We start from the raw sequence: 24,539 nt of genomic DNA on the forward strand, positions 1-24,539 counted from the left end.
GGCAGGCTCAGTAGTTGTGGCGCACCAGCTTAGTTGCTCTGCATCATGTGGGATCTTCCCGGACCAGGGCTTGAACCCATGTCCCCTGCATTGGCAGGTGGATTCTTAACCACTGCGCCACCAGGGAAGCCCTCTGCTAATAATTTTTAACTGGTTTTAAAAATGCTTAGAAAAACTAATAGTCACATAATACCATTTATATTAGTGTCCCCAAAATGAGTTACTTAGGTATAAGTCTAGCAAAATATGTATAAGATCTACATGAGGAAAAAAATCTAGCAAAATATGTATAAGATCTACATGAGGAAAACTACAAAACTCTGATGAATGAAATCAAAGGACTAAATAAATGGATATATATTCCATGTTCATGGACAGGAGGGCTCAATATTTTCAAGTTATTAGTTTTTCTCAACTTAATCTACAGATTCAATCCCAATTTAAATCCCAGCAGGTTATTTTATGGATATGGACAAACTGTTTATGTGGAGAGACAAAAGACCCAGAATAGCTAATACAATACTGAAGAAGAACAAATTTGGAGGAATGATACTACCCGACTTCAGGACTTAATATAAACTAACATAATGAAGACAGAGTTGTACTGGTGAAAGAAGAGACATATAGATCAATGGAAGAGAACAGAGAGCTAGAAACAGACCCACATAAATATAGTCAACTGTTCTTTGACAAAGGAGCAAAGGCAATACAATGGAGCAAAGATAGTCTTTTCAAGAAATGGTTCTAGAACAACTAGACATCCACATTAAAAAAAAAAAGAGTCTAAACACAGACCTTACACCCTTCACAAAAATTAACTAAAAATGGATCATGGTCTATACAGAAAACACAGAACTACAAAACTCCTAGAAGATAACATAGGAGAATACCTAGATGACCTTGCGTATGTTGATGCCTTTTTAGATATAACACCAAAGACATGATCCATGAAAGAAATAATTGATAAGCTGGACTTCATTAAGATTGAAAACTTCTCTGTGAAAGACAATATCAAGAGAATTAAAAGACAAGCCGCAGACTGGGAGAAAATATTTGTAAAAGACTCATCCAATAAAGGACTGTTATCCATAATATACAAAGAACTCTTAAAACTCGACAATAAGAAAACAAACAACCCAATTAAAAAATGGGCCAAAGACCTTAACAGACACCTCACCAAAGAAGATATACAGATAGCAAATAAGCATATGAAAAGATGCTCCACATCATATGTCATCAGGGAAATGCAAATTAAAATGAGATACCACTACACACCTATTAGAATGGCCAAAATCTGGGACACGAAAAACAAATGCTGGTGAGGATGTGGAGCAACAGGAAATCTCAAACACTGCTGGTGGAAATGAAAAATGGTACAGCCACTCTGGAAGACAGTTTGGCAGGTTCTTACAAAACTAAACATACTCTTACCATACGTTCCAGCAATCGTGCTCCTTGGTATTTACCCAAAGGAGGTGAAAATTTATGTCCACACATAAACCTGCACACAGATGTTTATAGCAGCTTTATTCATAACTGCCAAATCTTGGAGGCAACCAAGATGTCCTTTAGTAGATGATGGATAAATAAACTGTGGTACATCCAGGCAATGGAATATTATTCAGCACTAAAAAGAAATGAGCTATCAAGCTATGAAAAGATGCAGAGGAACCTTAAATGCATATTACTAAGTGAAAAAGGCCAATCTGAAAAGGCTACATACTGTATGATTCCAACTATATGATATTTTGGAAAAGGCAGAACTATGGAGATAGTAAAAAAAACAAAAAAACAAAAAAAAAAAAAAAAAAAAAAAAAATCAGTTGTTTCCAGAGGTGGTGGCAGGGGTGGGAGGGAGAGATGAATAGGCAGAGCACAGAGGATTTTTAGGGCATACTCTGTATGATATTATAGTGATGGATATATGTCATTATATATTTGTCCAAACCCATAGAAAATTAACACCAAGAGTGAACCCTAAAGGTAAACTGTGGACTCTGGGTAATTGTGTCAATGTAGGTTCATTCTTAGTAAAAAATGTACCATTTGGTGAGTGATCTTGATAATGGGGGAGGAAATGCCTTTGTGGGGGCAGGGAATATATAGGGAATGCCTGTACCTCCCTCTCAATTTTGTTGTAAAACTTAAAACTGCTCCGAAAAATGAACTCTTAAAAAAATTTAAAAATAACACTCTAAATTTAATTTAAAACATAACTATTTTATTGTAACGCATTCCTTAAATATCAACACTATCAATTACTGGTACATGATCATTTTCTTTTTTAATCCTTACGATAGGTCTTACAACCTATCGTTTTTTGCACAATAAATGTGGGGGAAAAAGTGGCTTAACATTTTCACATAACTTTAAAAAAATATATAAGGTGCAAATTCTGCTAACCAATTCTCCTTCTGTACCCCATCTCACCGTTTCAATTTCTATATTAGGAACACTTACCAGATACAGTACATATCCCCATTCTGGAGCTGTGGAATAAGAAAGGATTCACAGAGTTGCAAGGCTAACATAGTCTTGCCTTCTTTTTCAGTGTTACAGATGATATCAATTCCACTCTTACAATCAGTTTTCAGTAAATGCTATAAGAGAAAAAGAAAAACCAGTTTGTATCATTAAAAATATCTAGAAAGATAGGTGTAATAAATGTTTAAATTAAGCATTCAGAAGAAATTAGATTTCTAGTTTTCTTCTACAAAGACAATGATGAATTGTACAGAGATATTTTCATGTTTTCATAGTTTCACTATATAGAACCTACAGTATACAATGACTACTTTTAATCTCAATGTCCACAGCTTGTTGGTATGTAGGGTCCATATTCGAAAAAGGTTCTTTCATCTTAAAAAAAAACCAAAATAACAAACATATGCATTTAATTTCTTACAATTTTATTTAAAATGCAAAATCATAATGCTTCTCGGTTTTTATTTAACCTCTGTCACACCAGAAGCTCACTCAACATGAATAATGCTTATCAACAAAAATTTTAATTTCATCATTTGTTAATATCAGACTCTAATTCAATATGAGCTTAAAGAATGGTGCCAAAGGGAACATCTAGATAATGTAATTTTAAAACCTTTGATATTACTGTAAAAGGAATTTAACAAGAATGGGCTACTTTTTTTTTTTTTTTTGGTAATGTTAAAATGGTAATAGGCAAACATAATCTCAAACAATACCTCCCGGAATAGGTGATCTTCTACAGGTGACATAAACAGACATGTGAAGAGTGCTTGATGGAAGTACAAGTCTTTACTGATTTCTGGGTGATTTATACAACATTTAATGAGAGCCATTGCTTCAGGTATGCGTTCACAAGCAATTAGATATCTGGCACGTAGTTCAAAGAATAGTGGATTTTCAGAACTTAAATATTTGTTCACTATATTAAAAAGAAAACAGACTCTTATTACTCTCATGAAAAGACTGTCTCAAACTTTGTTCTTTGACACCTTAGCGCTAACATGTGGTATCTAATTAAATCAACTATTTAATTAAATAGTATTTTTCTTATTAGGAGTTTATTTGTGAAAGGAATGTTCAGTTAAATGATTGGAAAAATGGAAGTAAGAGACACCAAAACTGTGCCCAAGAAATAGTTGCTGATTCTTTCTCAGTCTAAAAAGTAAGCAAAATTTAAAAAACAAAAAAAACCATGAAATATTCTTTTTTTGTGTTCACTAATGTTAAAATATGTTTCAAATTTCTTTCTAGTCTAAGATTACGTACTTTATCTTCTTACTGACCAGTATTTTCATTCCTATAAGATTAAAAGGCTAAATTGTAATTTGTCATTAAACCATACTAATTCAGATTAATTATAGAGAAATGTAATCTGAATTAATGAAAAAGTTCAATCATAAAAGAAATATATTTTATTACTTTCAAACAAAAAAATTAAGTTACAAGTAGTGCCAAACAGGACTGCTTATTAATATATGCCCATGTGTCACTAAGGATAATTACTAATTAATACTTGCTTTTATACAATTTTAAAATATATAAAAATCTTTATCTATATAAGTTCATTTAGACCTAACAACAACCTCATGACAGGTATAATATTAATACTTGTTTTACAGATCACAAAACTGAGTCTCAGAGAGGTCAAATGACTTGCCCAAGGACAAATAATTAATTAAATAAGTGGCAGAGCAGGAACTGGAACCCATATTTCATGATTTCAAATCCAAAAATCTTTTAATTAGTTATATATGTTTAATCAGTAGTTTCTGAAATGCCTATGAATAATGTTTTATTTGGGCTTCAACATTTGCCTTGCAATTCTGTTTACACTATAAGCTAAGCAGACAATGATTTTGTATAGTTGATGCAAAGATAAACTTCAGACTGATCTTTACTCTGATGATCACCAACTAGAGTACAGCCATCTACATTAATGAGGTTCTAGAGCAGCTTTTCCCAAAGTGAGGTATGCTAGTGTAAGTATAAAAGGAATATATATGACAGGACTATATACATATTATAAACGGTATATATTGAGGCCATCAGCCCTCACACCAACAAGCAACAGGTTTGTTCTAGCTCCTACTGAAAGGAGCCCAAAAGCTACCCTAAAACCCCAAACTCTCCTCCCCTGTTCTCATTCCCTATGATTCTGTCTTTGCCTAGCTCCTGTCCCCTCTGGCCACATTCTCCAGTTTCCTCAGAGATTCCTTCAAGGCTGTCACCCTTGCCTTCCCTATATTTGATGGTTCATACTTTTCCTCAATGAGCCGACTCTTCCTCCTCTGATCTAACTACTGCCTCCCTCTTCAGTTTTTTTCTTTTCTTTTTATTCCTTTCCAAGACCCTCACATCAAGTGCTACTCTCCTTTGTATCCTTTATACCACACCGTTGTCACATATACCTTAGCTCTTTCCTTCTAGTCTTGTCCTACCTCCCATCTCATTCCACCACTGCTTCTCCTGGTCTTATCTCTTTTTTCATCTTCTCTAACATCTCTTCTAGTCCTCTACACTTGTATCTGGGGTCAGCTTGCTCTTAAGCCCTAGAATCATAGCCCCTTCTCCATTCAGTTCTACTCACAACCCACCCCACTCCTTTACCTGGGACAAATGGAAAGATCCTAACCTGCACAGGCAATTGGTGGTGTGAAACGTCTTCTCACCAGACCAATATCTGAATGGTTCCAGCTGGCAGGTCTTGTCTTTCCCTTTGGCCATGTTATAATTGCACTCCATAGGCTCTCTCCATGCTCTCAAATGTGTCCACACTTGTGCTTATTCACTACTGCTGAGCTTACATTCTATGTTTTGGTGACCCAAATGTTCTGGGGTTCAGGAATAATATGGCAAATGTTTTTTTTAAAAAGAATTAACTAGAAATAGTTGACAGAGCTTCCTGCCTTCAAAAGCAGATTTTGGCTCACAGGCACCACTGTGTATCTAGGTTGGAGAGGAAGTGATGTCCAAAAGGTATGCAGGTGGTAAGGGGATGAAACAAAACTTAACTTCTATTAATGAATGAAGTTCGGGAAATACTGCTCTAGAGTATTTGGAATCGAAATTTACTCATTAGTCACTCATTCAGTTATGCATTCATCATGTGGTCATTCATTCAGTAAACAAATATTTATACTGAGCACTGGCTAGGTGTAGGATATATGGTAGTGTATATCAAAACAAAAGCTGAAGGAGTTCCATCCTTCACAGAGTTTCCTGTAAAAGGGAGATTCCATGTGCTTAAGGAGGGTGTTTTTTTGTTTGTTTGTTTGTTTTAAAGGGTGTTCCTACTTAAATAGATTTTAAAAAACATAACTGAAGTGAAAACAAACTCTGTAAAAAGCATGGGGATACTAAATATGTTAACACTCTGAATTCCCATTTTAATAGGAAATTACTAGAAATAATTGTACCTAATCTATGTCAAGTCACTCTTGGGCTGGGTTAATGTAACAAATTAGACACACTTCATGTGAAAATACATTACTTTTATTCAGTATTATAAAATAAAGAAAAATCACTATTACTGCTCTAGTTAGAAAATGAAATTGTATTTGCTTCTCACAAATGTTGGTTTAGAGTTTGAGTCTCCTGAAGTACCTATCTCCTGAGATGCTGGCTGGGCTTTTAGAACAGCTTGCAACACTGGATCTTCCCATGGGCCACCATCTCTAATGATTCGAGTCACCAGTTCCAGATTCACATTTCCATATCTGCGGAGGTGATTCTGGCATTCCTAGGAGAGAAAAATCATTTTGGCTTTGTGAATTTAAAGGGGTTAAAAACTAAACTTGATCATCATTGTCAATAAAATGACTGATGGTCAGTGAGGCAGCTGTTAAACTACAGAAGAGAAAGGGTTGCTTTAGTAACCTAATTAGGGTGTCAAAACCCCATTAGTACACAAATAGGCTTTAATGCCAAAGGTTACACAGTTTGTACATAATTGGACTTAGAAAATCCCAATGTAACAGGGATGAAGTGTAACCTAAGGGAAAAACATATGGGATGCATCATTCCTAGGAAAAGAACCAGGTTGCAAAAATGTAAAACGTGTACGTTCAGTCATGTGAGAGTTCATAAAGTCTCTGTTAACAATGGCAGGCCTAACAATAAGAAGGTAATAGAGAGGTCCCTGTCCAATGCAGATTCTGGTTGGCAGGTAGGTACAGGTCTCTGTCACTGATCCCACATGTAGAATCTTAGGTGTAGCAGAAGGCTGGAAGATGGAAATTCTATTCCACTTTGTTGTGTAAGTAGATTTATAGTCTTGGGATGAGAAATGACAGGCTGAAGGAATGAATCCAGGCTATAATATGAAGACTTTGCATTAGGTTTAAGATAAAGATACTATTGATAAGTTGGGCATTAACTGATAATTTGTCTATGCATTTTGGAGGACTTTTTTAAAAAAGACATTTGAAATGTTTTTAGAGAATCTGGTATCTCAGACTTGTGATTAAAATACGAAATATGTAACAAGTTTGTGAACAATGTTTAATATTTAGGAGAACTTGGTTTACTGAATTTATAAATTTATTAGATTTACAAGATTTAATCATTTGATTATGATGCTTTGATTCATTATATACTTTGTTAGGTATTTTTTTAAATGTTTCATGGAATTTAATTTGATAATTTAAAAAGATTAACTGAAGGCCTAGTGAAGGTATGGATAGATTTATTTTATAATGCATAAATTGAGCTTAAGGCCTTAAGAAAAAACTAGATATTGAAATTGGCAATGCTAAAAACTGGAATAAACTGCACATCAATTAAAATACAAGCAACTGTCAGAATTTCTTTCTGTGCTAAAAAAATCCCTCAGACATGAAAAACCTAGTAACAGTTATAAAGCGAAGCTTCAGGATAAAACCATATATATTTACAAATTTTATTTATCAGATGGATCATTAGGCTACATATTCAAAGTGGCAGTGAACACTTTGCTTTTATTAAATTGTCATGCTCTTTCATCGTTTCAACTTTCCAAAGTGATATCTATATGCCACTTTTCATTCATTGTTACAATACATGAAAGAGGTTTTGTTTTATAAGAGAACAAGGCAGTAGAAGGAATCAAGTTTCAAGATGAAGAATCATTCAAAGAAGCCAAAGGATCATTAAGTCAAAACATGAAAGTAAGTATCTTCTAAAAGTTACTTAGGGAATTCCCAAATTAAAATGAGCAAGCAAGCAAACAAAAACCCTATAACCAAATGGGCAAGTTACTTAACCTCTCTGCTCCTTCAGTTAACTCCTCTATAAAACGGATACTAAAAACACCCACTTCATAGGATTGTTGTGAGGATTAAATAATACACAGTACTGAAAAGTGCTTAGGACAATGCATAAGTACTTAATGTTAGCTATTTTTTTTCTATTTTTTAAGATTCTGAATAAATATTTTATTTTAGGACACCCAACTTCCTTAGCATAAAATTAATTGCTACATTTCCATGTGTCAGCATATTATAGCACTCATAAAAATATGGTATAAAGTTATTGATCAGCCATGATTTTTTAACACATGGAACATAGTAATGATCTGTGGCAATGACTTCATGGTTAAAAATAATCATCGATTTCAAACCTCAAGGTAAACAAACTCCTAAATTACTCTAGACATACATATTGCTGCCCATACAAATTGAACTACCGTAAGCTGGCTTTTGGTCCAGTCAAAGCATAAGAAATAAGGTGAGCTGGATGCCAGCCCATGAATCACTGATTAGGCTTTAGCTCTGCTGCTGAGCTCTTGGACAATCTTTCTTTCTAGCTGTGTTAGGATAGGTGAGGCACCAATCATACAGCCATTAGTGCTGTGGGACCCAGAACTGGACTTGGGCCTAAAGTCAAGATATGGTGAAATAGGTCTATTGCTAATTTCTTAAACTTGGCTGAAAATAAGAAACACTTGGAGGTCCTGTTAAAAAATGATTCCCAGACCCCAATTCAAACCTACTGAATCAAGGTTTCTAGGAGAAAACCCTGATAATCTGTATATTTAACAATCCCTATCCCACAGTCAACTCTGGCATACTTTTTGATTGTATTGGGTTGGCCAAAAAGTTCCTTCGGTTTTAAAGTAAAAATAAGACAAATTTTTTATTTTCACCAAGAACTTTATTTACCATTTTGTTCCACTACCTTCTGCCGTTTTTCAGGAAACTTCATAATTCCATCTTGCCAAAACTTTTTATCTTTTTGAGCAAAGAACTGTTCCAGGTGCCTTTTATAGTGTTCCATGGAATTGAAATTTTTTCCATTAAGAGAATTTTGTAAAGACCGAAATAAATAGAAATCCGAAGGTGCAGTGCCTGGTGAATACATCGGATGAATCAGAACTTCCCAGCCACTGTAACAGTTTTTGCCTGGTCATCAAAGAAACATGCAGTCTTGCATTAACCTGATGGAAGATTATGTGTTTCTGTTGACTTTCTGGATGCTTTCTGTCGAGTGCTGCTTTCAGTTGGTCTAACTGGTAGCAGTACTTGTTGGAATTAATCGTTTGGTTTTCCAGAAGGAGCTCATGATAGAAGACTCCCTTCCAATCCCACCATATACACAACATCACCTTCTTTGGATGAAGACCGGCCTTTGGTTTGGTTGGTGCTGGTTCATTTCACTTGCCCCACAATCTCTTCCGTTCCACATTATTGTATAGTATCCACTTTTCATCGCCCGTCACAATTTGTTTTAAAAACAGAACATTTTAATTACGTTTAAGTAGAGAATCGTATGTTGAAATACGGTCAAGAAGGGTTTTTTTGCTTAACTTATGTGGAACCCAAACATCAAAGCGATGAACATAACCAAGCTGGTGCAAATGATCTTCAGCACTTGATTTGGATATTTTGAGTATGTCGGCTATCTCCCGCGTGGTATAACGTTGACTGTTTTCAATTAATGTCTCAATTTGATCGCTATCAACTTCAACTGGCCTACCTGACCACGGAGCATCATCCAGCGAGAAATTGCCAGCACGAAACTTCACAAACCACGTTTGACACATTCGATCAGTCACAGCACCTTCTCCATACACTGCACAATTTTTTTTTCAAGTTTCAGTTGCATTTTTACCTCTCTTGAAATAATAAAGCATAATATGCCAAAAATGTTGCTTTTTTCTTCCATCTTCAATAACGCCAGCACGAAACTTCACAAACCACTTTTGACACATTCGATCAGTCACAGCACCTTCTCCATACACTGCACACTTTTTTTTTCAAGTTTCAGTTGCATTTTTACCTCTCTTGAAATAATAAAGCATAATATGCCAAAAATGTTGCTTTTTTCTTCCATCTTCAATATTAAAATGGCTATACAGAAATTCACCAATTTTGATAAGTTTTTTTTTTTAACACACGATGATATGACAGCTGTCAGAATACAATCTAACAAAATTGTTCCAAATGAAGTTAAAGACAACTAAGCACTACTAGCTACTAGAGCTATCTTACAGAAAAAACTGAATGAACTTTTTGGCAAACCCAATCCCTCCTACATTTGGAGTGTACTTTCATAAATGTTTATACTGTAAATTATATACCTGTACTCCTACCAATCCTTCTATTAAAGATTAGTAAATTAGCTTAAATTCATCTTTCTAATATAAAAATTATAAATGAAAGTTTTGTTTTTTGTGTGCGTGCACTCGTTGAGTCAAGTGCATCATATTTTGGAGGCCACTTCTATGGGGAAATAACTCTGGATAGGAAATAGAGATGAAAGATTTCACTTTTGTCTACTTAAAAAGACACAGGATGAAAGAAAAGTTTCTAAGTATCTTCTGGCTTATTTTTCCTTAAATAGTATCGTGGCTTTTTTGGATGATATTCAATTTAAAAGCCTCCCAAGCGAAAAGGGAACACTTAAATCACTACAGAATTTACAACTTATCTTTTCTAGAGTATATTCATATTGTGTTTTTTTAGAATGTTTACTTAATTAAATTTGGACCTGAGTATTAACCTCATCCTTTATTTACCCACTGCACTGTGCTAAATACAATTTCCTCCGAAACTTACATTCAATCTTGTGTTTTTGCCAAAGGCAGAGAGAAAACATAACTACCTCACTCTTCTTTTAGAATCCATTTAGTTCCAGAAGATGTTTCTTCCCTGCACCTGCTGCCTCTTTAGAGTTGGCCACCACAACATGTCTGTGAAGCTGCAGGCCAGTGTTCTGGCCATCGCACAAACTTGATCTGAACCCTTTCGCTTATCATAGGATAAAGGTTCTTAATGCCCCGACTTCATATTTGAGGACCTCTGGATTTACGTACCTACTCACTCACCTATTATTGCACATCATGACTCCTTTTCTCCAGCCTGGTCTCTTCCATGTCTCCCAAACTTATCTTGTCCTTTCTTGCCTATGCCTTTTCTCATATCATTCTCTTTCTCTTACAACTTTTGGTAAACCTATCTAAATCCTTTCTTAACTATTTTTCCACAGAGAAGCCTCCACTAGCCACCTCAATCCATAATAATTCTTTCTCCTGCAGTACTGAAAATCTGTACCACTCCACTCTTCTGGTACTCATAATATAGGAGGAAGGCCTTGCATTACTAATTAGGTGTTGCCATCTTACTTCCTAGGTAGTTAAAAGCTTCTTCAAACAGTCAGAAAAGGAAAGGTATATCAGAGAAGACCTATTTGCAGTAATAAATAACTTTTTAAATCAAAATAGGAATTTATAGAAATCTGTGTAAGTAGAAGCACTATGGAATATCTGTCTTATTTTGAATGAAATGCAGATTCCAGAAGAAAAGTATAAAATACCACATGTCAAATTCATTCATAAGCAAGCTACTGCAGCAAATCAAAGCAAAAATACAAAAGGTATTCAATGTGGTTAATTTATAAAAACAAAGCCTTAAAATACAGTAAAATCTTTATAATACTTTGAAATGAGAATGATCATGATATCTTTTATTATTATATTTTCATCGGTTATCTTATGGCAAAGCACTTTAAAAGTGGTAAAATTCAAAGATGTTATGCAGTTTTCATTTACAAAAAGACAGTTCTCACAAATTTGCTGTTCATTTCTGTGATAAGTTCCTAAGAAGTATTTACCTATGTTTTTGAAAACATAAACATTCTGAGTTTGCTCATATAAAGAGAATAGTATACAGTGAAAAAGTTACTGCTTTGTAAAAGAAAGTTCTTAAGGAGAAAATCATTTAAAATGGATGTTTGGACGTATTTACAGCATTACGTGATTGTTGTTGCCCAAAATCGGTATCACCTATAATGCTTGTATCTATGCCATTAAAAAACTTAAACTAGAATTTTCTGTTTAAAACAATCCTTCAATAAGAACCTTCTGTATAAAAATAAATAAATAAAATTCTAAAAAAAAAATTCTTCATTTGGAGCATTTAAATGAGTTATTTTGTTTAAAAAATGGTTGCTATTCAAGAAAACAATGATTGATTTCAAAAACAATAGAAATTCAGTAGTCAAATTGCAACAAAAAATTGCAAATTTGCAGAAAGTTGCAAAATTGCAAATTTTTTATTAAAAAAATTATAAATTTGGTGGAAGGCATTTAAAACTGAGTATATCAACATTTAGAAAAAAAAAATTTTTTCCATTTGGATCTACCAAAGGTATCTTTTTCACCTACGACAACTATTAAAACCAAGTATCAAAGCAAACTGAACTTAAAAAATCAGACTTTGAAGTACTATGTGAACTGTTAAAAATTTTTCAAAAATAAAAGCACATTCAGTCATACTGATGTCATTAAAGTCTCACACTGTTAAAATATTTTACTATGTATTTTTGTGTTTTATAATGTATTACAGTATTAGTGCACATACATAAATAACAAATATACATATATTGGGGATATGTGCTCAAACTTAAAAAAAAGATCTCCATGAGTATTATATCAGAAGTCTGGGGATTCTTGGTTTTAGGTATTATTTGTTTTTATGTTTGTGTTTGGGATCAAATATAAAACTCATCTGCTTCTATTGATCCTAATGTCATGGCAGTTTTCTTCAACATCTCCTGATCTGCTTCTTCCTTGCCATTTCTATAATTTGAACTCTAGTTGATGCCTTCATCTGCTATCATTCAGGTAACCAAACTAAAGTTTCCTCTTCTTCCCTCTCCCGGATAAGGTGGTCTTGAAAAGGCTTTAAAATGTTAAGACCATGAAGCATTTAAGATGGTAGTATAAATAAAAACGTTCCTTTAAACCTATTCTTTTGACATATACATTATTGCAAACACATGGTTACATCATTTCATATAATAGATTAGGGAATACTGGAAAGAATGCTGGGTTGAGAACAGGATTTAGGCCCTTTTCCTGCTTCTATAAACCTCAACTCCACTGGAGCTTTATTTTCTGATCTATAAAATAAGGGATTATTGGATTAAATAATTTCTAAAGTGACTCTCAGTCTTAAAATTATAAAAATGCATTAATGCATATAAATTACACATATTTGATTTTTAAAAATAACTAGAATCACGTACTTAGTGAACTATTTAAGATACCTCTTTTGGGGCTTTAAAAAAAAACAAATATTTAAATATGAGTAACTGTCTCCTGTAATAAACCTGATTGCATTTTTATATTTAAAAAATTTTAGGTAGCAATGTAAATGTTACTTAAATTAGCAATCAGTTTTTTTCTGAAGCGGAAGCCAATCATAAATACAGTAAAACTATCAACTGAGAGTATAATCAAATTTCAAAATTAATTGGTGCTTGCCATGCTAATAAAAGCACAACCGTGCCCTACTATCAATATTTTAAAATAAGTAATGAGATATTATGGCCAACAGAGAAGTGCTATTGTTACATTCTAGCCTCTAAGATGGACCCTGAAGCAGAATTAAAGTATATGCAAGATTTATTTGAGCACAGTTTCCTACACAGAGAGCTAAATGTAAAATATGACTCAGCAGAAAGAGTACTGGAGTCAGTCAAGAGAACAGGTCACAATACGGGCTATGCTACAAATTGAACAAGTTACTTAAGCGTCAGTAAACATTGTTGAATGAATGAATTAATGAATCTCTCTGGTCTTTGGTTTCATCATTTATTAAAAAATTAGATTGGACTTAATATCCTCTACAGTTCTTTACAGCTAAATTTTCTATGAGCTAATATTTAATCTGGGAAAATATAAACTACTTCAAGCACTAATATGTTGATAATTCTAATTATTATGTATTAAAGACACTCTACAGAATCAGCTTTCAGTGAATAATGAGTGCCTCAGTGATCCCGATATGCTTTTAGAACTAATTTCAAAGTTAAGTCCTATCACTGACTTTAAAGGCAAGTATATGTCTGCTCCTGACAACACAGATTGCAAGATACTCAGGATATTAAGATCTTCATTTATGTTGGATACTATGGTGTGAATAACTATCAATGTTCATCTCTTTGAGATGACTGCTCTTCCATATGCCCAGGTATACCCGCCTTTCCTGAGATATGCAACTTACTGATGTTGACAGCCCTATCTTTTGGAGGCTTGCTCTTGGTCCCTTGAGCTTAACTATCTCAAGTTTATTTATTATATATTTTATGCTTGAAATAATTCTGGGTCTTTTATCTCTTCAAAGTGACTGTAGAACTTCAACAGTTGAACCAAAGTAAAGTGTTTCCTACTCAAACAGATTATTAAAAAAAACACAGAGAAAGTGAAAACATTTCTGAGGCAGTGATATATAAGAATTATTAACCATGAGTACTAATTTCAAGATAAATGCCAGAGGAAAAATATCAAAGCTTTTACCCATTTCAACACAAGATTTATCTAAGGAATACAATCTTTGCAAAATGATTTCAGAATCTGAAACTTTAATTTTAACATCAATCCCTCTTACTCCCAGTGCTAAATATGTGGCACACTTGTCAAACATGTTTCTTTCATAGATAGTGAAATCTTTTCCCTTATACTTTTCTCACAATTAAACATACTTTAGTTTCTCTTTTTTCCTACACATCGTCAAAGTATAATCTACAAGTAAACATTTGATGGTTTCATCCCATGAATACATTTATTGATGTCTCCCCCATCTTATTGTACACAGTGGTAACCAATGGACCATGAAGTAAACAGCTTCAGACAATACACCTCATTGTTTCTTATTTTTTAAGAGTTCAGCAAGGATAATCCATCTCTAAATAGAATTTTTTTTTAAGTAAGAAATGGCTAGATATCAGATGGAAATGTCTATGGACTTATTTATCCTTCCTTTGTACTGGCAAACATACCAGTCCCCCTTAGGGGACTTAGACTACTAAGTGTTGGAAACAAAGGGATGAAAGTTAGTCTTTGCCCACCAAATCTAATTATGTCGTAGTTGGAGAGACTATCAAACCACAGACAGAATATAGATTAGTGCTTTGTAACAGTGGAAAAACTTAGGTGGGGCAAGTCATATGCAATCAAGATGGAGTTGTGCAGAGACAGGAGAGCTTCTATTCAAGCAGAAAATATGGGAACACAATTTTGAAACTGCTTCTCACTTATGTCTTGTTCTTAAGCTGATATGGTTCTATTTAAAAACCTTTTAACCAGCAATACAAAGGTGGTTTTGAATACCAAGATGAGGAATTTTGGTATTCAAAAACGCCAAATTAAGTATTTGGGAAATTTCTTCCAAGTAGCCTAGGGAGGAGGGGACATGATCCCAGTTTTGAGAAGGTTTTAGTGGAATGTTAATAGTTCTAAACTTATTCCTATTAGCTACAAATAATAAAATCTGGGAGATGTGCTGGTCTTATGACCACGATGAATATATACTCTAACTTCTCAGGGGAGATCAACACTTGCCCCAGTGAAACAGGGTGGGCATAACGATCTATTGTGGCTGGTTCTTTTACTGCTAATTATTTTTTGCTCCTTTTTTTTTTTTTTTTTTTTTTTTTCACAGACCAGGGCATGAACCCATGCCCCCTGCATCGGCAGGCAGACTCTCAACCACTGCGCCACCAGGGAAGCCCCTATTTTTTGCTCCTTTTAAGATGCTATTGCAGTAAGATAGCCTTGGGCCTCTTCCTGTTTGGAAGTTTATGTCCCCTACCTCACCTCCTCCCACCTCCTTCCTCTACTCCCCCAAGGAAGGTCAAGCAGATTTAAAAATAGGGTGAAGTCCCAGGAAAAAAAGCTTAAGGAAGGCCAACTTCTAGTATAAACAAAAAAGATCTTTGTGATTTATACACTGACCCCAAAGGATGGGGATAGAGTTTTCTCTGAGATAAAGGTAGGCTCATTAAAACATTTGTAGAGCTCTAGCACTAACGCTTTTAATTACTGGTTGGCATTTTGTTGACTACTCCAGGGTCTCTGTTTTTTTTCCCCTAAATTAAAAAAGTGAACAAAAATCTTTATAACATCTATTTTTCTCTTGATTAATAAAAATTATACATGTTCTTGGATTAAAAAGAAACAAATTAGGAAGATACATATATAGACCCATGAAACTAAACATTATTGTGCATCATCAGTACTTGGATATTCCAAAGATATTTAAAACTCTTGCATCTAGAATGGAACTTATCTTCTTTCTATATCCTCCTCTTCCCGCTATGATCACTGCTCACTTAGTGAATAGCACTACCCTACGTGGTTACTTCAGCTTAGATGCCCAAGAATATACTTGATTCCTCCCTATCTTCCTTACCTCCATCCAATCAATAACATAATCTGAGATTTTAGTTCCTGATTACTGTGTGTGTGCTTTTATTTAAAACTTGTATTTTCTTTTGGGGGAATCATTTCTGATATTAATAGGATTTTCATAATAACGATATTAACAATAGTGTGCTAATTTTTACTTGTTTCTTCAGGTCAGTCCTATTTTTTTTCTGTAACAACTCTGTGTAAATTCTTTGTTTTGATCACTTCTAAATCAGCTGGCATACTTCTTTTATTTGTTTTCCTGATAAAAGATGTAGCTGGTTTGTTTTCCAAGTATTTGGACTATTTATTTCTGTTGCCCTCTCTCATAGACTATAGGGCCTGGCAGTTGTATTATTAAATAATATTTTTCCCTTTAAAAACTCCAGACATTATTTATTTATTCTGGCATTTGTTACAATGAAGAAGTTCACTGCAGACCTGATTTTATTCTTTCCTTTGTGAGAATCCTGTTTGTTTTATAGGAGTCCTGCATCTTTCTTTATCTTGAAAACTGAAATAAGATACAGCTGTATGTAATTATGGATTGAAAATTAATTTTTAAAAATTATTTCCTTCACTGATTTGGATTTTCCTGGAGCTAATCTGCTGTTGATCGCCTTCACTACACTTTTAGTTTAGTAGTTTCATCTCCATACAATATTTTACTTCCATACATTCCTGAGGTTGTCCCTTCTTTACAATTTCACTTCCAGTTTCATGGAAGATACCATAGACTCAACCACAGCAAGAACATAACTGATCCTTGTTTTAAAAACTGTCTTATCTTACCATGTAACTGATGGTAACTGGTGTTAGTCTCTTTATTCATCTTTACCTAGAGTATTTAGAACAGAGAGATCTTTTACTAATGGGTAAACAAGTTTCTGTCAAATCCTTCAAGCCCAAACAGAGAAGGTAAAAGTTTATAAGTTTGATTTGTTAGATGAATGGCCCATGAGGCAGTAAATTATGAGGAAGCTACAGTGGGAAACAAAACTTTACAAAACTTTCTGACCTCTGGGTATTGGGGCAGGCTGCATTTAGTTTGGGTCATACAGTCATTCTCTCAGTGGAAGGAATGCTCTCATGCAGAGCCATACATCCCATTTTTAAATGTAGGTATAACACGATTCCTGTTCTGTTGGTTCTGCTGCACACCTAGTGCATTTTGAAGAAGCACCAACAAGAATGAGATTGGTCACATACCAAATGCCCCACCACCTGCTACTTCCTCCAGCCCCTATTGTTACAAGCTTGTAGGGGGAGTGGCGTATTACTGGATAGCACTGGAAGGTCTCTCTTTTATCTCTCTCTCTCATTTCCCTATTTAATCACATTCAGTTAATTGACTGTTAATAAGTCCTCATCCTAATTAACAGAATTTACAAGGAAGTTTTTCCAAATTTTATATTATTTTTGTCATTTCATTAAGAATCTAAAATATTTAATTAAATTAATGGATTTTGGAGTGTATGAATTCAATCACAAGCCTATGGAAAGCTCACCAATGAACAGATTAAAAATAATAATGAGGTAGGGGCATCATATAAGAAATGTGTCATCTTCTTGTGTTGAGGTAAAGAAAAGTTACTGGAAGCCAAGTGCCAAGTAAGCAAGGGTCTTAGAAGCCAGCATAGATCTTGCTCAACTTACAATGGGGTTAAGTCCCAATAAACCACCGTAAGTTGAAAATATAAGTCAAAAATGCATTTAATACACCTAACCTCCCAAACATCATAGCTTAGCCACGCCTACCTTAAAAATGCTCAGAACACTTACATTACAGTTGGGCAACGTCATCTACCACAAAGCCTATTTTATAATAAAATGTTGAACATCTCATGTAATTTATTGATTATACTGAAAACGAAACAGAATGGTTGTCTGGGTACAGAATGGTTGTAAGTGTATTGGTTGTTTACTCTTGTGATGGCATGGCTAACTGGGAGCTACGGGGAGCTGCTGCTTGCTGCAGCTGCCCAGCATATGAGACAGTATCATATAGCATATCACTAGCCTGGGAAAAGATCAAAATTTGAAGTACAGTTTCTACTGAATGGTATGCTTTCACACCATTGTAGAGTTGAAAAATTGTAAGTTGAACCATCGTTAAGTTGGGGACTATCTGTATATGGAACATCTGGTTCTAAGAATGAAGTTTCCTCTTGGAATAAAGCAGAGGAAAAATATAGTCAGTGGATAAGAAAAATTAATAATTTCTACTTGAACAACTCAAGGTTTAGGAAATCTGAAATTCATGGAGAACAGAATAAGCTTAAGAGGTAGGTTTTGGTCTCACTGTGAAAAACAGAAATCCGAACAGTATGACTTCAGAGTTCACACATTTCACCAGACAGGTTACAGGCCTGCCTTAGGCCTTAAGCCTGATCATTTTTCTAAGAACCACGCCAAACCGATGAATCTATATACAGCAAGTACGATCATTATCCCCATTTTACAAATGATAAAACTGACACAGAAATTATGTAACTTGCCCAAGATGACAGAGTGGCAAGCTGGGATACTCACAGTTGGAAAATGGGAGGGGAGTAGGTGGGGGAACAGATGAGCGATTAACTCAAACCCAGCAAAGAATGTTAAACCCTTGCTAACCCAAAGCGTGATCAGGGAACGGCACCACCAGCTTCACCTCAGGGCGGGTTAGAGATGCAGACTCTCAGGCCTCACCCCAGAACTACTGAGTCATAACTTGGACTTTAACAAGATCCCCAGGTGATCTTTATGTACATTAAAGTATGAGCAGCGCTGTGTTTGTCCTACTTCTTGTAGAGGAGAAAGAGCATGATCTTAAGCTGTATGAAAGATGGATAGAAATGTACCACTTGGGAACTAGGGCTTGCACTAGTAGAAAGTATTAAAAAATTCAAAAGGTGACATTGGGATTGTCACTGGGTTATCAAAGGTCAGTCAAAAGCCTGGAGAATTCACAAAACTTAGCAAATGTGAGGTTTTAGAAGAGTATACATGATGGACTACGTGTTGGCCTTTCCTGGGTCGCTTAGGGCACATGTCTGGCAAGCACCAGCAGCAAAGCACCAGCAGCAGCAGTTCAGTTAGAAAATGGAAGACTATTCTCCAGATAAAGCTAAGATGGGAAGAGAAGGTGAAATCTCTCCAAGGAGGCAGGAGTTAGAGGCCCAAGAAAATTCAGAGTAGGAAGAAGCAACAGCAACAAAAGTAGTGGAAATGCAGAGATTAAAAACAAACAGGAGAAGGGGCGGGCTTTAGAATTTGAGTAGGAGATAGAAAACAATACAAAACCATGAACTTTCCCTTGAGGGATTAATTATTTTGATAACTGAATGGAAACCCCGTTCACAAGAAAAAAAGAAAAAGGATATATCCCTTCACAAATGCTATGATTTCACACATTTAAAACAGAAGTCAAGTATTGTCTCTCTACTCTAAAAACACTTCAGTAGTTCCCACTAAAGTCATGTCACTTTCTGAAATACTCTTACTTTACAAAGGTTTGACTTCTTGTCTTTGTGTCTCTACACCAGAATTCAACTGCACAATAGCAGGGGTTCTTTTGCTTTTGCTTATTTTGGTTTTTCCAGAGCTTAGCGCCTAGCACACGACGGGGACTAAATAAATATTTGCTGAAGTAAAAGTTCAAGAATAGATTGCCAAGAACACAAGTGTCAAAGGAAAAATGGAATGGAAAATTAAGAAGTTTTAAATACTTGAATATAGACTCTAATTAGAATGCAGGCTCCATGAGAACAGGTATTTTTACCACTTGAGGAATGTAAGGATGGATAAAGTAGAAAGTTCAATATAATGTACCTAATTTCACTGATTCTAAGATACATTTTTTCATATTTTTATAACTCTGAAATCAGATTATGTTTTACATTCAATGCTATCTTTGAATCCACGTCAGCCTGGTAATGGTCATGATGTAGTTGTCATTCCGCATGCACGGACATTCAGAGACAACATGAAAACTTGCAAAAGGGTATATTGGTGACGCAGAATAAAATCCAGGAGACTAGCAGAGCACTCTCTTAACTCTTGGATATCAGATGGTATAGGAAGGGTATAGGGTAATTAATCTAATTTAACACTACCCCTGAAGCAGGAGTCAAAAGTTGATTAAACAGAACTTATTATAAAGCCAGCTTAAGCTTTTAAAAGCCCAGTACCAATGACTTTGAGTTCTTTTATTAATTATTTTAGGAAATGCTGCATCACCAACACTTTTGATGCCACTGAAGACAAAATGGTGTAGAAAAATAGACACTGATGACTGGAAAGGAAAAGCAATTCTAGAGTAAGCTTCTGAATGTGAAGAAGTTTTAGATATACCTTAGCCAATTAAGTCTGCTTATAGTTTTCCTATTTTATGTATGTACCAGAGTGATCATTCATAAAAATCTGTTTTAATTCAGTCTAAAAGTTCTTTAAATAAACATGAAATAAAAATTCTAGGTGAGTGAAAGCACTGCATGACTTTTCTGTTACTCTGATGACTTCCTTCCTCAAGGTAGATTGCAATACGTTGTCTGAACAACTATACCTCTAGGGGGAGCTCAAAGTACATCTTTCTTTATTCCACCCCAAAAAAGGGCAATGAGACTGCCAAGAACCCATCAGTGAGCCACGGTACTATGTATTGCTTCCCAACAAAATGGTAAAAACATCAAATGTTCTTTTATCTACAGGTGAGGTCTTAGATCTTTTGTCATTCTCTTCTGGATTTACTCTTCACTCATGGAGCATGTGCAAAAAAAAAAAAAAAAAAAATCTGTCTCCTATTTTGGGAAGGCTATTAAGAAAACAGATGACAAAATCAGGAGACAACCAAAGGAAAAAGTGGCATGGGACAAACAGCCTGCTTCTAGTCTAGGCAAAAAGAGTCCTTTTTCCAGGCTGAGTTCTACATGGGGCTTTGGAACAAAAGCCTTTAGCAATAAAAAGCAAGTATATGTCCAAGATGCGCTTGGGAATCTATAAGGGTGGTAGCAGCACGCTCTAGTCTAGCAAATGTAGAATTAGAATCCTCTGTATGAATTGCTTAGAAGTACAGCTAAAGATTAATTTCAAGAACTTTCTTTTTTGCCAACATAACAGAATCTTAAGCATTGCCACCTTAGTAAATATAAAAGCTTATAATCAATATACTATTTTTAGGTGGGGAATAAAGGCCTGTTTTAAATGTAGACAAAATGTAAGTAGTAAACTGTTTTACCTGGAATGATCCAAGAATATCCTTTAAGGGCTCTTCATAAAACTCATCTCTTCCAAAGAACAGCAGCAACTCAAAGAAACTCCTAGAAAGAATAAGTGAATGATAACTTTCATTGCTTCTCTGAATTTTTGCCCCAATTTAAAAGTCTCAAGAGATACCAGTTACATAATATCAGATATTTAGTTTTAAAATAGTTGGCTTTGAAAAATTATATTGATCATTTAGGATTCATGTTATGTTTTCAGTAAAATTATAATAAAAAGAAATACACTGAAATTCTATACCTATAGAATGAACAATTACATTACTTATGTCTACCAGTGTTCACAGTGGGGAAAAAAAATGCAATGGTATACCAGGTGGCAAAAATGTGGCTATACATATAACAATGATTCAAAATGGGCACATAGTCCAGCTTCACCCCAATACAATGGACCCCAGAGAAAACTCAAAATCTGATTGTTTTTCAAAGAAATACAAAGGGTGGTAAAATTGACCCAAAAATATAAGAGGCACAATGAAAAGTCTCAGCCAACATTTATATTACAGCAATATCACCAATTTTATACCTAATACATGACACATGGTCCTCAAATCCTAGGCTTACCTTGATTATCCCATTTATGATAAGTTGTCCAAACTCTGTGGTTCCTCCTTTTTAAATAAATTATTTGGAAAATACTGTTACTAAGTACTTTATGTGCCTTTAACAATTCATGAGTTCACACAGGCAGAAATATAACTTATTTCCTAATCATGAGCATGGAAAACTATTAAAAATTATTTGATATTATTTAGTAATCCTAAAGTATCACAATGACGAATCCCTGAAAAATTTTAAATTTTATTAACCTAGAAGACTCAACTAGGAATACCTGAAGTTGTATTTTTTTAAACACTTTTGGCGCCTTTTTTTGAGGCATAATTGACACACAACAATATATTGGTGTCAGCTGTACAACATAATGATTCAACATTTGTATATATTGTGAAATGATCACAGTAAGTCTAGTTAACATCCATCACCATACATAGTTGCAATTTTTTTCTTGTGATGAGAACTTTTAAGATTTATTCTCTTAGCAATTTTCAAATACGCAACATAGTATTATTAACTATAGTCACCATGCTGTGTATTATTAATACATCTCCATGATTTATTTATTTTATAACTGGAAGTCTGTACCTTTTGTCTCGCTTCGTGCATTCTGCCTACTCCCCACCCCCCACCTCTGGCAACCACTAATCTGCTCTCTGTATCTATGAGCTTGGTATTTTGGGGGTTCTTGGGGTTTTTTTGTTTTAAAATTCAACATATAGGTGAGCTCATACAGTATTTGTCTTTATATGACTTATTTCACTTAGCATAATGCCCTTAAGGTTCATCCACGCTGTCACAAATGGCAATACTGCATTTTTTAATGGCTAAATAATGTTTGATTGTGTATATATACCACATCTTCTTTATCCACTAATCCACTGATGGACACACTTAGGTTGTTTCCACATCTCAGCTCTTGTAAATAATGCTGCAATAAACATGGGGTGCATATGTCTTTTTGAGTTAGTGTTTTCATTTTCTTTGGATAAATACTGAAGTGGAATTGCTGGATCATATGATAGCTCCAATTTTAATTTTTTGAGGAACCTCCAGACTGTCTGCACCAATTTACATTCCCACTAACAGTGTACAAAGGTTCCCTTTTCTCTGCATCCGTGCCAACATGTGTTATTTCTTGTCTTTTTACTTTTTGCCTTTAATAAAGCAAATCACTAATAAAGACAACTTTTTAAATACAAATGCAAATGTAGAATATAACTGAGAATTTTAAAATTATATAAAAGACCTAGGTATTACACAATAATTACAAAGACCCTTCTAAATACAGTATAGTAACCATACTCCATAAACTGATATATTTATAAATTTGACTACTTAAAATTTTTAAATGTCAACAGAACAAAACCACATAAAAGCAGTCAAAAGCAAAATAATACACTGAGAATCTTTGCTGATTTCCTTAATTAAAAAGCTTATATAAGTAATTTTTGTTTTAAAAAAAACCAGGTAACAACCTAGTAGAAAACTGGGAGAGAAGACCACAGAAAAGAAACGCAAGTGGATTTTTTTTCAAATATAAAAAGATTCTCTACTATAATTAAATAAGTGAAATTATAAAGATGAAATGTCATCTCTCCTATCTTATTTACAAAAATAAAAATGTTGATATATCCCATGATGGCTCTGAAGTACAGAAATAGGCTCTGCTATCTAGTTGGAGGGATGATAAGTGGTACTACTTTTTTTTTTTTTTTTTTTTTTTTTTTTTTTTTGCGGTACGCGGGCCTCTCACTGTTGCGGCCTCTCCCGTTGCGGAGCACAGGCTCTGGACGCGCAGGCTCAGCGGCCATGGCTCACGGGCCCAGCCGCTCCGCGGCATGTGGGATCTTCCCTGACCGGGGCACGAACCCGTGTCCCCTGCATCGGCAGGCGGACTCTCAACCACTGCGCCACCAGGGAAGCCCAAGTGGTACTACTTTTAAAGGCAACATAGTAATAGTCAACAAAATCTTAAACGCACACATACCATTAGACTTACCATTTCCATTTATAAGAATTTAATCCTCCAAATAATACACACATAAGTTCAAAGACACACATATATATAGATATACATCCACAGATGGTTTGTAGCAGTAAAACAATGGAAACATACTAAATGTCTACCACAAGGGACTGGTTAAATTATAATATACCCATGAAGTGAAATATAATACAAATATTAATGAGAATATTATTGAGAATATATTTACATCTATATGAATAGATAAGGGGAAAATTCCAGCATATATTGTTAAACAAAGATGGAGAAATCTATTCATTACATTATCACTGGTGTAAAGGAAGGGAGAGAGTAGAAGGCACATGTACACCAATGCATATTGCCAGACTACTAGAGGGATATGCAACAAACTGGTAAAAACAGTTGCCTTTACATAGGGGAAAAAGAAACTAGGGGTCAGGGATGAAAAGGAGAATTATTTTTCATTATCAACCATTATGTATTTATTTTACCATCAATAAGTAAGTATAAAAGAGCACCATCAATGTACTTCTGGAATCTTCTCTATCCCTATTAATAAAGCATTAATTCACATCTATCTCAT

At 34.6% G+C, this 24,539-nt stretch overlaps 1 protein-coding gene across 5 annotated transcripts in view; it reads right to left on the reverse strand.

Moving 5' to 3' along the window:
* ZNF654 (zinc finger protein 654) overlaps positions 1-24,539 on the reverse strand; it is a 92,392-nt gene that overhangs the window by 14,143 nt on the left and 53,710 nt on the right. For 3 of the 5 annotated variants that reach the window (XM_024761393.1, XM_024761392.1, XM_024761391.1), the window contains exons 3-6: positions 21,372-21,453; positions 6,091-6,226; positions 3,204-3,406; positions 2,461-2,600 (exon numbers count right to left, since the gene is read on the reverse strand). In XM_024761393.1, coding sequence (XP_024617161.1) covers positions 2,461-2,600; positions 3,204-3,406; positions 6,091-6,226; positions 21,372-21,453 — 561 coding nt within the window. Of the gene's footprint in view, positions 1-2,460; positions 2,601-3,203; positions 3,407-5,119; positions 5,188-6,090; positions 6,227-21,371; positions 21,454-24,539 lie in introns of those variants that run through there. The other 2 variants (XM_024761394.1, XM_024761395.1) reach the window with 2 other exon arrangements.

Source organism: Neophocaena asiaeorientalis, unplaced genomic scaffold, assembly GCF_003031525.2.
Source record: "Neophocaena asiaeorientalis asiaeorientalis breed wild unplaced genomic scaffold, Neophocaena_asiaeorientalis_V1.1 scaffold635, whole genome shotgun sequence".
NCBI classification, from domain to species: Eukaryota; Metazoa; Chordata; class Mammalia; order Artiodactyla; family Phocoenidae; genus Neophocaena; species Neophocaena asiaeorientalis.